At 43.2% G+C, this 12320-nt stretch overlaps 1 protein-coding gene across 2 annotated transcripts in view; it reads right to left on the reverse strand.

Moving 5' to 3' along the window:
* Positions 1-1812: 1812 nt before the first annotated feature.
* LOC118377453 (AT-rich interactive domain-containing protein 3B-like) overlaps positions 1813-12320 on the reverse strand; it is a 32763-nt gene continuing 22255 nt past the window's right edge. Inside the window, exons 4-9 of one of the 2 annotated variants that reach the window (XM_052480853.1) lie at positions 10898-10970; positions 7516-7699; positions 6887-7173; positions 4150-4431; positions 3852-3947; positions 1813-3679 (exon numbers count right to left, since the gene is read on the reverse strand). In XM_052480853.1, the coding sequence (XP_052336813.1) occupies positions 3534-3679; positions 3852-3947; positions 4150-4431; positions 6887-7173; positions 7516-7699; positions 10898-10970 (1068 nt within the window). In that variant the 3' untranslated portion in view covers positions 1813-3533. Of the gene's footprint in view, positions 3680-3851; positions 3948-4149; positions 4456-6886; positions 7174-7515; positions 7700-10897; positions 10971-12320 lie in introns of both variants that reach the window. The other variant, XM_052480852.1, reaches the window with a different exon arrangement.

Raw genomic sequence — 12320 nt, forward strand, 5'->3', positions numbered from 1 at the left:
AGAGTGTAGAGGTGGCAGGGAAGCCTAGTGGTTAGAGTGCAGAGGCGGCAGGTAGCCTAGTGGTTAGAGTGTAGAGGTGGCAGGGTAGCCTAGTGGTTAGAGTGTAGAGGCGGCAGGGTAGCCTAGTGGTTAGAGTGTAGAGGTGGCAGGGAAGCCTAGTGGTTAGAGTGTAGAGGCGGCAGGGTAGCCTAGTGGTTAGAGTGTAGAGGTGGCAGGGAAGCCTAGTGGTTAGAGTGTAGAGGTGGCAGGGTAGCCTAGTGGTTAGAGTGTAGAGGCGGCAGGGTAGCCTAGTGGTTAGAGTGTAGGGGAGGCAGGAAGCCTAGTGGTTAGAGTGTAGAGGCGGCAGGTAGCCTAGTGGTTAGAGTGTAGAGGTGGCAGGTAGCCTAGTGGTTAGAGTGTAGAGGTGGCAGGCTAGCCTAGTGGTTAGAGTGTAGAGGCGGCAGGTAGCCTAGTGGTTAGAGTGTAGAGGTGGCAGGGTAGCCTAGTGGTTAGAGTGTAGAGGCGGCAGGGTAGCCTAGTGGTTAGAGTGTAGAGGTGGCAGGGTAGCCTAGTGGTTAGAGTGTAGAGGTGGCAGGGAAGCCTAGTGGTTAGAGTGTAGAGGCGGCAGGTAGCCTAGTGGTTAGAGTGTAGAGGTGGCAGGGTAGCCTAGTGGTTAGAGTGTAGAGGCGGCAGGGTAGCCTAGTGGTTAGAGTGTAGAGGTGGCAGGGAAGCCTAGTGGTTAGAGTGTAGAGGTGGCAGGGTAGCCTAGTGGTTAGAGTGTAGAGGCGGCAGGGTAGCCTAGTGGTTAGAGTGTAGAGGCGGCAGGGTAGCCTAGTGGTTAGAGTGTAGGGGCGGCAGGGTAGCCTAGTGGTTAGAGTGTAGGGGCGGCCCCTACACTCTAACCACAATTCCTCCCATTAATCACCTATTACAGAGAAAAACACTTTCCATTGATCGTTAGTTCTCTATTGACTTCTCGTCCTGTATTTGTCTTTGAAATAATATATATAGTGGCTAGGAAAAACTCCCTGGAAAGAAAGGAACCTATGAAGAAACCAGACTCTGGCTGTGCCAGGAGTATAAGAGTATAAGGGTCATTAAGGCTAGCTCGTTCTTCAAGGTGTTCAAATGTGCATAGAGGACCAGCAGGGTCAAATAATCACAGTGCTTACAGAGAGTGCAATTAGGTCAGCACCTCAGGAGTAAATGTCAGTTGTCTTTTTATAGCCGAGAATTCAGAGGACAGGACAGCAAGTGTGTTAGCAGGAAAGAGAGCGAGAGAAGGTCGAAACAGCAGATCCGGGTTCCATATCCGCAGGCAGAACAACAGAAACTGGATCAGCAGCATGACCAGGTGGACTGGGGACAGCCAGGAGTCGTCAGGCCAGGTCTGAGGCATGGTCCTAGAGCTCAGGTCCTCCGGGAGAGGAGAGATGGGAGAATATTTAAGATCACAAAGGACACCAGATATCTGTGAGGTTATGGTAGAGGCTTAATAAAACAGTAATACACATTTGTAAACAAACAGAGCACAGATATGGACTCTGCTCCAGAGATGTAATCTGTTTAAGAGGCAATGCCACCGCCAACAGGTCACTGGATCATACTGCATCCATCCCATGAATAGCCTCTTCATAATGCATGACACACATGCTAATAACGTCTCATATCCGCAAGCAGAACAACAGAAAGTGGATCAGCAGCATGACCAGGTGGACTGGGGACAGCCAGGAGTCGCCAGGCCAGGAAGGTCTGAGGCATTAAGACCAACCAGGCTTTGGGTCTTTATGAAGCAGCATCACAAATAGCAATAAAAAAAAATGAGAAAGCGACTTATTTCCTCAAGTTTATTTAGTTTCTCTTGTCCACATAAGAATACACCGAGTGAACAAACACCAAAAACATTTGAATCGTTTCCTATCAATACATCAGGTCTTTGGAATATAATGCAGTTAGCTGGTGATTCTGAGGCATTTTGTGTGTGTGTGTGATTTGTGTAGTTTGCAGTGTGAGGTATACATGATTGTTAGCCTGGTTAAACCAGACTGAATGTTTTCGCAAAGTGAGATAACGCTGATTTGGAAACACTGACACAGCATCCATTCAGTATGGTTTTACCAGGCTATGATTATGGCCCCATGATTGTACATACAGAATTATCATATTAAATAAGGTCCCTGACCAATGACTGGTTTGAAAGATAGACAGGTAGCTGAGCCCCCACCCCAGCCAACTACTTTCAAAGCATTTTGCGCTAATGAACACAACCCAGCTCCGATGACACAGATGTCACAAGTGAGGTAGACCGATTTCAGTGTCCCACTGTATGAAAACTGAACTATTTTCCTGAAGAGTATTCTAAGACAGACTACCCTGGTCCTGTGAGTTCCTGAGAAAATCACTTCCCGAGATGGAAATGCCTTAAAAATGGGAAGTTCAGTATTTTACAACTTAAACGCTAGATGGATCATCACCCTGAAAGTACAGTTTCTCCAGGGCCATAGACTACGTTCAGGGTGAGGAACAATGTAAACATCAAGTTGTAAAATACTGAACTTCCCCTTTAAATGAGGTAAGACGTGTATAGTTTCCTGTTTTACAAAACAGCTCGTCTCTGAGCTGTTACCAGTTGTTTACCTTTAGCTAATTGTAAGAGAACATGACTTTTGGGTGCATCAGTTTCACCTCACCCTGCCTGTGAACAGGGGGAGCTTGCACTTTAGGATGGTCTAAAATGTGCCAACTCCACCCAACCGCCGCCAAAGGCAAGTTAAAATGAACGCACCGGTTGAAAGCTCTTATTGGCATCCATATTGTCCTGCTGATGGCTATAATAACATATCGTAAACAGAAGTGACGGCTACATAATGTTAAAACCATCAAATGAGGTAGACAACTAATCGGCTCCAGAGTATAGCCAATCACCACACAGTATTTTGATGTAAAAACAAAAACACACAAAAAAAAAAAAAAAAAAAAATGTTTTCTTCACAAACCTTTTCAAATCATTCTTTTTTGCTTTATTATTCTAAAGGTTTAGAAAATAAACTCAAATCCAATTGTGAGTTCTCCTTACATTAAATAGACTAGTCTGTTCACAAGCAGTTTGTGATGTGGCAATAAGGGAAACTGTTCTTTACTAATACTGTAGCTCTCACAGCCAATGAATTGAGGTATACAAAGAAAACAGCACTTTTTTGTAATACGTGAAATTAAAAGAAAAAAAAAAAAGAAAAAAAACATTGCAGAATACAACATTTGCCTCTTCACCTGGTTCTAATTGAGATTTTACCCAAAATGCATGTGTTGAATACAAAGATAAAGTGATTGTACAACAGTTGATTGGTTGTCAGGGGTGGAATTAGAAAAAAATGAACTCATTAATAAAAAAGTAAATTAGTTTTTTAAGGTTGATTTTCCACTCCCATATTTTTTCAGTTTGACTAAAGAAGAGGTATTTGATTGAGCACTGATTTGTCCTCAGCACTAATTTGTCCTCATGGCCAATAGAATAACATGAGTAACACTGGAGAGAGACTGAGGGAGCACCATGCTCAGTTTGGCCCCTTGGAGGAAGAGGAGGATGCGGAGGAAGGGCTCTGAGAGGAGGAGAGGACACCAAAACCACTCTGTCCAGCAGGAGCCACGGTCTCTGACATCACAGAGGCTACACCAGGAGTCTTCTGGGCAAACAGCATTCCTGCAGGGGAGACAAGAACACATGTGTTGGTCAGTAGTGGGCCTCTGTGTGAGTGTGACAAGTTCAATGCCACACCGCCTAAGAAATAAGGGGATCGGAGTTGTTTCTGGACGGGTACGAAATGTCTCAAGAATGTGAAATACAGCATTACTAATCATTTGATTACTCTCACCTGAGTATAGAGTTCCATTGACCTCCACAGACACACTGATGCTGGCTGCCCCACTACTGGAAATACTGAGAGACAGGTCTTGTTCAGTGGTACTCTCTGAGGTGGGACAAAGACAAAAATGAGACAGTCTGTTAATGTTTAAAATTCAATTTATGTGAGTAAATGTTTATGTTTGGCTTGACAATGGGCTGCAAATGGAGTTTAGAAAAATAACAAACAGATATGAGAACGGGCTAAACCCGACTACGTAAGAATATGACAACTAACTGGTCGCCAACACACCCAGCCCAGTACCAACCGTTTCTGTTGTTGTTGAGTTTGAGTTGCTTTATGCCGGGGTTGAAGTGAGAGGCCATAGCCAGAAGGTTCTGCTGGAACGCCTGTTGCATCAGTCTCTGCTGTTCCTCCATGGCCAAACGAGCCATCTTCATGTCTGGACCCTCTCCTCCGCCAGCAGCCCTCTCCAGCTTCTCTCGAAGGTGCTCCAAGGTGGCGGCCTGGGCTAGCTGCTGCTGCTGCCCCAGGGAGAGAGCATGGGCCATGGGTAGACGGCTTGGAAGCATGGGGGTTGAAATCTCCTCTGAGAGGGAACAGAAGGAGAGAACTTTTCATAGATTAATCACCCCTCAAATATCAAACATTTTCAAAACATGGCCATTAGATTCGTTTCAGAAGCATGGCCATTAGATTCGTTTCAGAAGCATGGCCATTAGATTAGTTTCAGAAGCATGACCATTAGATTAGTTTCAGAAGCATGACCATTAGATTAGTTTCAGAAGCATGACCATTAGATTAGTTTCAGCCATTAGATTTGTTTCAGAAGCATGGCCATTAGATTAGTTTCAGCCATTAGATTAGTTTCAGAAGCATGGCCATTATATTAGTTTCAGAAGCATGGCCATTATATTAGTTTCAGAAGCATGACCATTAGATTAGTTTCAGAAGCATGACCATTAGATTAGTTTCAGAAGCATGACCATTAGATTAGTTTCAGAAGCATGACCATTAGATTAGTTTCAGAAGCATGACCATTAGATTAGTTTCAGAAGCATGGCCATTAGATTAGTTTCAGAAGCATGACCATTAGATTAGTTTCAGAAGCATGACCATTAGATTAGTTTCAGAAGCATGACCATTAGATTAGTTTCAGAAGCATGGCCATTAGATTAGTTTCAGAAGCATGACCATTAGATTCGTTTCAGAAGCATGACCATTAGATTAGTTTCAGAAGCATGACCATTAGATTATTTTCAGAAGCATGACCATTAGATTAGTTTCAGAAGCATGACCATTAGATTAGTTTCAGAAGCATGACCATTAGATTAGTTTCAGAAGCATGACCATTAGATTAGTTTCAGAAGCATGGCCATTAGATTAGTTTCAGAAGCATGACCATTAGATTAGTTTCAGAAGCATGGCCATTAGATTCATGTCAGAAGCATGACCATTAGATTCGTTTCAGAAGCATGACCATTAGATTCCTTTCAGAAGCATGACCATTAGATTAGTTTCAGAAGCATGGCCATTAGATTAGTTTCAGAAGCATGACCATTAGATTAGTTTCAGAAGCATGACCATTAGATTAGTTTCAGAAGCATGACCATTAGATTAGTTTCAGAAGCATGGCCATTAGATTCGTTTCAGAAGCATGGCCATTAGATTAGTTTCAGAAGCATGACCATTAGATTAGTTTCAGAAGCATGGCCATTAGATTCAAGGCCACTATCTGGATGGTGAGTGATTCATTTTTTATTTAACTTTTATTTAAGTAAGCAAGTCCGTTTAGAATAAATTATTATTTACAATGATGGCCTACCCCGGGCCAAACCTGGATAATTCTGGGCCAATTGTGCACCGCCCTATGGGACTCCCAATCGCTGCCGGATGTGATACAGCCTGGATTCAAACCAGGGACTGTAGTGACGCCTCTTGCACTGAGATGCAGTGGGGCGGCAGGGTAGCCTAGTGGTTAGAGCGTTGGACTAGTAACCGAAAGGTTGCAAGTTCGAATCCCCGAGCTGACAAGGTACAAATCTGTCGTTCTGCCCCTGAACAGGCAGTTAACCCACTGTTCCTAGGCCGTCATTGTAAATAAGAATTTGTTCTTAACTGACTTGCCTAGTTAAATAAAGGTGAAATACATTTTTAAAAACGAAATTAGACCGCTGCGCCACTCGGAAGCCCAGTGATCATGTCTGAATCAGTACCATGTTCTCATTTCATTACTACTTTGTATTACTTCTTTGTGTAGAGGAGAGCATTTCACTGTTCCATGTACACCCTGTATCCTGTGCACGTGACACAATTGATTTGAATAGTAGATCACTGTATATAGATTTTTTTTCTCTATTGTGTTATTGACTGTACATTTGTTTATTCCACGTGTAACTCTGTGTTGTTGTTTGTGTCGCACTGCTTTGCTTCATCTTGGCCAGGTCGCAGTTGTAAATGAGAACTTGTTCTCAACTGGCCTACCTGGTTAAATAAAATAAACAAACTAAACAGCAGAGGGTGTCATAACACATTAACTCTTTGTAAATGTGGTCTCAAAACTAGGTAGCCCGTCACAAGGTAGCCACATGATAGCAGCCATCACAGTAGATGAACAACTAGGTAGCCCATCACAAGGTAGCCACATGATAGCAGCCATCACAGTAGATGAACAACTAGGTAGCCCATCACAAGGTAGCCACATGATAGCAGCCATCACAGTAGATGAACAACTAGGTAGCCCATCACAAGGTAGCCAGCCACATGATAGCAGCCATCACAGTAGATGAACAACTAGGTAGCCCGTCACAAGGTAGCCAGCCACATGATAGCAGCCATCACAGTAGATGAACAACTAGGTAGCCCGTCACAAGGTAGCCAGCCACATGATAGCAGCCATCACAGTAGATGAACAACTAGGTAGCCCGTCACAAGGTAGCCAGCCACATGATAGCAGCCATCACAGTAGATGAACACCATGGTGCATTTCCAATCTACATACCAAAAAAACCCCGGCTACACGTTTAAAATATGTATACAAATACCTGTGGATCTTTTCAGAGATGGGCTGGGGGAGGTGTGCAGACCGTTGTGACCGGCTGAGGAGTGGTGGGGCATCTTGGGGGGAGAGAGGAGGGAGTGGTGGGGCATCTTGGGGGGAGAGAGGAGGGAGTGGTGGGGGTGGCCAGGGGTGGTGGAGGGGGAGAAGTGGTACAGGCTGTTGCTGTGTCTTCGGCCTTCCCTCCGGTTACCGTCTATAGCAGCCTGGAGCTCGCCTGGAGAGCTCAGCCCTTTCTTCTCACACTCGTACGGGTACAGGTACTTCATATACCTGGGTGGACGAATGAAAAGGCAGTGGTTGGATTTGTTATGCATTTTGAAATACATTTCTATCATGAACAGAAAAATGTTTGTTGCCTATAAAGAAATAATTTCTCATTTGAAAACAACTAACATCTACTGAGTAGCCGGGGGGTGTTGGTGGTTGTAGATAGTGCTGGCTTGTGTTCATTTGGGCACACTGTAAGAAGACGGTATAAACTGGTATGCAAAGGAAAAATAAAAAACATTTCTTATTGGACAGGTTCACATAGTACCTCCCATGTTGATCTCAATTTCGGGAGCATTTCCTTCTGTTTTGGTGCAGAATGAACATGGTCCAGAGTAGACTCACTGTGTGCGGAGGGTGAAGGCTGCTGAGGTGATGGAGGTGGGCAGATTGAGTCCTCTCGTGATCTCTCTCCAGATCTTCTTGTTAATGACCTCCACCAGGCCGCCCTTCTCCGTCACCAGCTTGTAGAGCATGTACAGGTCCAGAATCTGCTTCGCCATGATGGGAATGCGGTTCACCGGGGTGCCTGGAGAAAGAGGTAAGAACAGGTAGAAGAGTTGAAACTAGACGTCTACAGATCCAAGATGGTGGCAGATATCATGATGGGGATGCGGTTCACCGGGGTGCCTGGAGAAAGAGGTAAGAACAGGTAGAAGAGTTGAAACTAGACGTCTACAGATCCAAGATGGTGGCAGATATCATGATGGGGATGCGGTTCACCGGGGTGCCTGGAGAAAGAGGTAAAAACAGGTAGAAGACTTGAAACTAGACGTCTACAGATCCAAGATGGTGGCATTTGCAATCCAACCCCCCTGAATCAGAGAGGTGCGGGGGGGGGGTGGGGGGTATCTGCCATAATCAACATCCACGTCTTCGGCACCCGGGGAACAGTGGGTTAACTGCCTTGCACGGGGGCAGAATGACAAATTTGAACCTTGTCAGCTCGGGGATTCGATCCAGCAACCTTTCGGTTACTGGCCCAACGTGAAGAACACCTATTTAACCCAGGTTAAAACAGTCAGGTAATTGGAGAACTATTGCAAAAGGCATGACCGAGTCATGGAGAGGAAGAGTGAGGATTGACAGTCAATCCTAAAACCAATTAACGAAGGGGGCTAAACGGCAGTTGTTGGGTTGGGATTATTTCTTACTTTAGACATGGGGATGAGTGTGTAAAACGCACATAAAACACACACACGTGTTTTCAAATCATGCCATTTGTTTCCGAGTGGGGAATTAAGGGCAGGAAGGGCTGACATGTAGCACAACCAGTAAACCTCTGTAGATGTCCGTCCCAAACGATGTCATCTATTGTGGGTCCATTAGCCTACAAACCTACAGTAAAGCTAGAAGTCTATTCAGCAGCTCATGAAGAACCTGTGTTTTGTCTTGTAAACCACTGTTTCATAGGGTCTGAATACTTATGTAAATGTCATTTCAGTTTTTTAAAATGACTTTTAATACATTTGCAAAAAAAATTTATACGAACCCGTGTTTGCTTTGTCATTATGGGGTATTGTGATGTCATTATGGGGTATTGTGATGTCATTATGGGGTATTCTGTTTAGATTGATGAGGGGAAAAACGATTTAATCCATTTAGAATAAGGCTGTAACCTAACAAAATGTGAAGGGGCTGAATACTTCCCGAATGCTCTGTATGTGTGAAATTAGTTTGGATTTAGAATGGACCATTATCATACACCTGTCTTGGAACGGGGGGGACTGTCATGTCTACTAATGACCATAAGAAGCATCAGAGCTTGGAGAAGCCTCATCACCGTGACCGAATGGTCACGTGGAATTTGACTGCGGTCATGACCGTGACCGCCAGTGTGGTGGTAATACAGTCACGCTGACAGCCCCTAGGCCCTGAATTAGAGAGGCTTGTTCATACATCAGGCCTAGTTGAAACACAGGGGCCCCTTAATCCAGACCTTTAACCCCCTTCATACCCCCTCCTCACCCAAACACACCCTCCATTACCCTACTTTGCATTGGTAATAGCGTTAGCGTAATAACATGCTAGCCATTTCCATAAACTTCCAGTCATTGAGCTAACAATTATTAATTTAAAAGCGCATACATTTGAAAAATATCAATATTTGAGTATGGGGGAAAGACTGAACATATGGAGAGCATGGTTAGGGGGGCTAAAGAGGGTACATTATTGTAAGGCGGAAAGAATGGCCATAGCTTTAATCACAGCTGACATCTTCAATAACATTTGAACTGGAGGATTTGAACTGTTTAACCTGCCATTACTGACATTCCTGCAGTATTACACTCATAAACCATATATATTTTTTTCATTTTGTCATGAAATGCAGTCTACAAATAAAGCAGGAGGAATTTAGAGGGACCCCAGGGAATCAAACCCACAGACATGGCTCCAAGGACATAAGGTTAAGATCGATCCTTACTTCTTAAAGATTGGTTCTGGAAAGAGTTGCTCATTTTTTCACAAACTGAAATAGGAAATTGAACATTAAACAAGTCTTGGGTGAGAGGCGTGCTACGCTATTCTATGAGAGTTTAGATGAGTGGTGTGCTACGCTAATCTATGAGAGTTTAGATGAGTGGCGTGCTACGCTAATCTATGAGAGTTTAGATGAGAGGCGTGCTACGCTAATCTATGAGAGTTTAGATGAGAGGCGTGCTACGCTATTCTATGAGAGTTTAGATGAGTGGTGTGCTACGCTATTCTATGAGAGTTTAGATGAGAGGCGTGCTACGCTATTCTATGAGAGTTTAGATGAGAGGCGTGCTACGCTATTCTATGAGAGTTTAGATGAGAGGCGTGCTACGCTATTCTATGAGAGTTTAGATGAGTGGTGTGCTACGCTATTCTATGAGAGTTTAGATGAGAGGCGTGCTACGCTATTCTATGAGAGTTTAGATGAGTGGTGTGCTACGCTAATCTATGAGAGTTTAGATGAGTGGTGTGCTACGCTATTCTATGAGAGTTTAGATGAGTGGTGTGCTACGCTAATCTATGAGAGTTTAGATGAGTGGTGTGCTACGCTAATCTATGAGAGTTTAGATGAGAGGCGTGCTACGCTATTCTATGAGAGTTTAGATGAGTGGTGTGCTACGCTATTCTATGAGAGTTTAGATGAGTGGTGTGCTACGCTAATCTATGAGAGTTTAGATGAGTGGCGTGCTACGCTATTCTATGAGAGTTTAGATGAGTGGTGTGCTACGCTAATCTATGAGAGTTTAGATGAGTGGTGTGCTACGCTATTCTATGAGAGTTTAGATGAGTGGTGTGCTACGCTATTCTATGAGAGTTTAGATGAGAGGCGTGCTACGCTATTCTATGAGAGTTTAGATGAGTGGTGTGCTACGCTATTCTATGAGAGTTTAGATGAGAGGCGTGCTACGCTATTCTATGAGAGTTTAGATGAGTGGTGTGCTACGCTATTCTATGAGAGTTTAGATGAGTGGCATGCTACGCTAATCTATGACAGTTTAGATGAGTGGCATGCTACGCTAATCTATGACAGTTTAGATGAGACGTGCTACGCTATTCTATGAGAGTTTAGATGAGTGGGATGCTACGCTATTCTATGAGAGTTTAGAATGTGCAGTATAATCTTAAAACCGCTCGACTGAAGGTTCACATGTTCACTCCAAGTGAGGAATCCCCAGGTGCAATGTTTGACAAAAGCAGAACTGGCTTTATAGTAAAAAAAAAAAAAAAAAAAAGAAGACTGGAGGTTTACCTCTTTTCTGCATGAAGACAAACAGTTCATCAAGGAACTCCTTCCGGTTTGGGTCACTGTCCAATTCATACAGCTGGGGGGTGGAAATTAACTTGTTAATAACTTTAACACAGAGTTAAATAGTCGCGTTCAAACTAGGGATTCCGTTGCTACGTGAGTTAAGACAGTAATTCTGTTCATAGATTCTGCATGCAGGAACTATTTATTGTCTCAACCAGACAAAAGCGGGAGGTTTTTAAAAATACTCACGTAGTTTAACCTAAAATTCACCAGACCTCTGTTCTTTCACTTTAATAGTCAACTTTATAAACTAACTCAGTTAACCCCATCAGCCCCGAGATAGCAGCCAAAAATAGTATTTTCATTGTCTAGACTTTCATTTATCTGTAGCCTCACAATGAAGTGTTACCAATGTCTTTTCAGGACAACCAGGGCTACAAGTAGAACGCTACAATTTGACAAAACAGTTGAAGTCGTGAGTTTTATTGACAAATGCATAAAAATGCATTTATTTGAATGCTGGTTTTCTCAGTCAGAAATTAATATCCAACTAGTCAGTGACAGGAGTTTGTGACGTCAACTATGTGAGCTTATTACAGTATTATAGACACTATGACCTGGTATTTACTATGATCCATGTAGAATAACCCCTTACAGTATTATAGACACTATGTCCTGGTATTTCCTATGATCTATGTAGAAGAACCCCTTACAGTATTATAGACACTATGTCCTGGTATTTACTATGATCCATGTAGAAGAACCCCTTACCTTCTAACGACTAGTGTAGCTTGTGGGGTCATAGAGCACAACATGTTACATGTGCGTGTTCTTGAGGGTCTCAGCTTGTCATAGACTCTTTGTATAAAAAGACACGGCCCCGGACCCCGTTAATCACGCACTAATGGTTGGTATATAGAGATGCAGAGGAAACCAATCTAAAAAAATAATAATAATATATTTTTTTAAAAGGTACAAACCCAGAATTGACACCCAAACACAAAATGTTAAAAAATATATATTTTAAAATGGGTTTAAAAGTCCTAAATAGGCCAGACTTACGGTGGGACTCATTGGGTTAATAACCATCCAAACACAATTGTATGTTTATTCACTATTCAGACATACTATCCAGTGGACGGCCCACGAAGACCATTGGAGAAAATCTAGACTCATCTCAACAAGACTGGCTGTCAACTGCATTCACATTCCAGAACTCTGTAGGTATGCCACACTGAACATTTGACAAAATAGGAGACACATCAAGATTCTGTGTACAAAATGAACAATAAAAAAAAAAAGAGTATAGGGCTGAGTACCTACTCTCTACCCTCCAAGAAGTGTGCACTTGTTCACAACTCACTCAGGCATTTAAAAAGGCATTGGATTGGTGCAAAGCATAGTTGGAAGGAGTTTCCACCCT

The sequence above is a fragment of the Oncorhynchus keta genome, chromosome 26, assembly GCF_023373465.1.
Source record: "Oncorhynchus keta strain PuntledgeMale-10-30-2019 chromosome 26, Oket_V2, whole genome shotgun sequence".
Classification (NCBI taxonomy): Eukaryota; Metazoa; Chordata; class Actinopteri; order Salmoniformes; family Salmonidae; genus Oncorhynchus; species Oncorhynchus keta.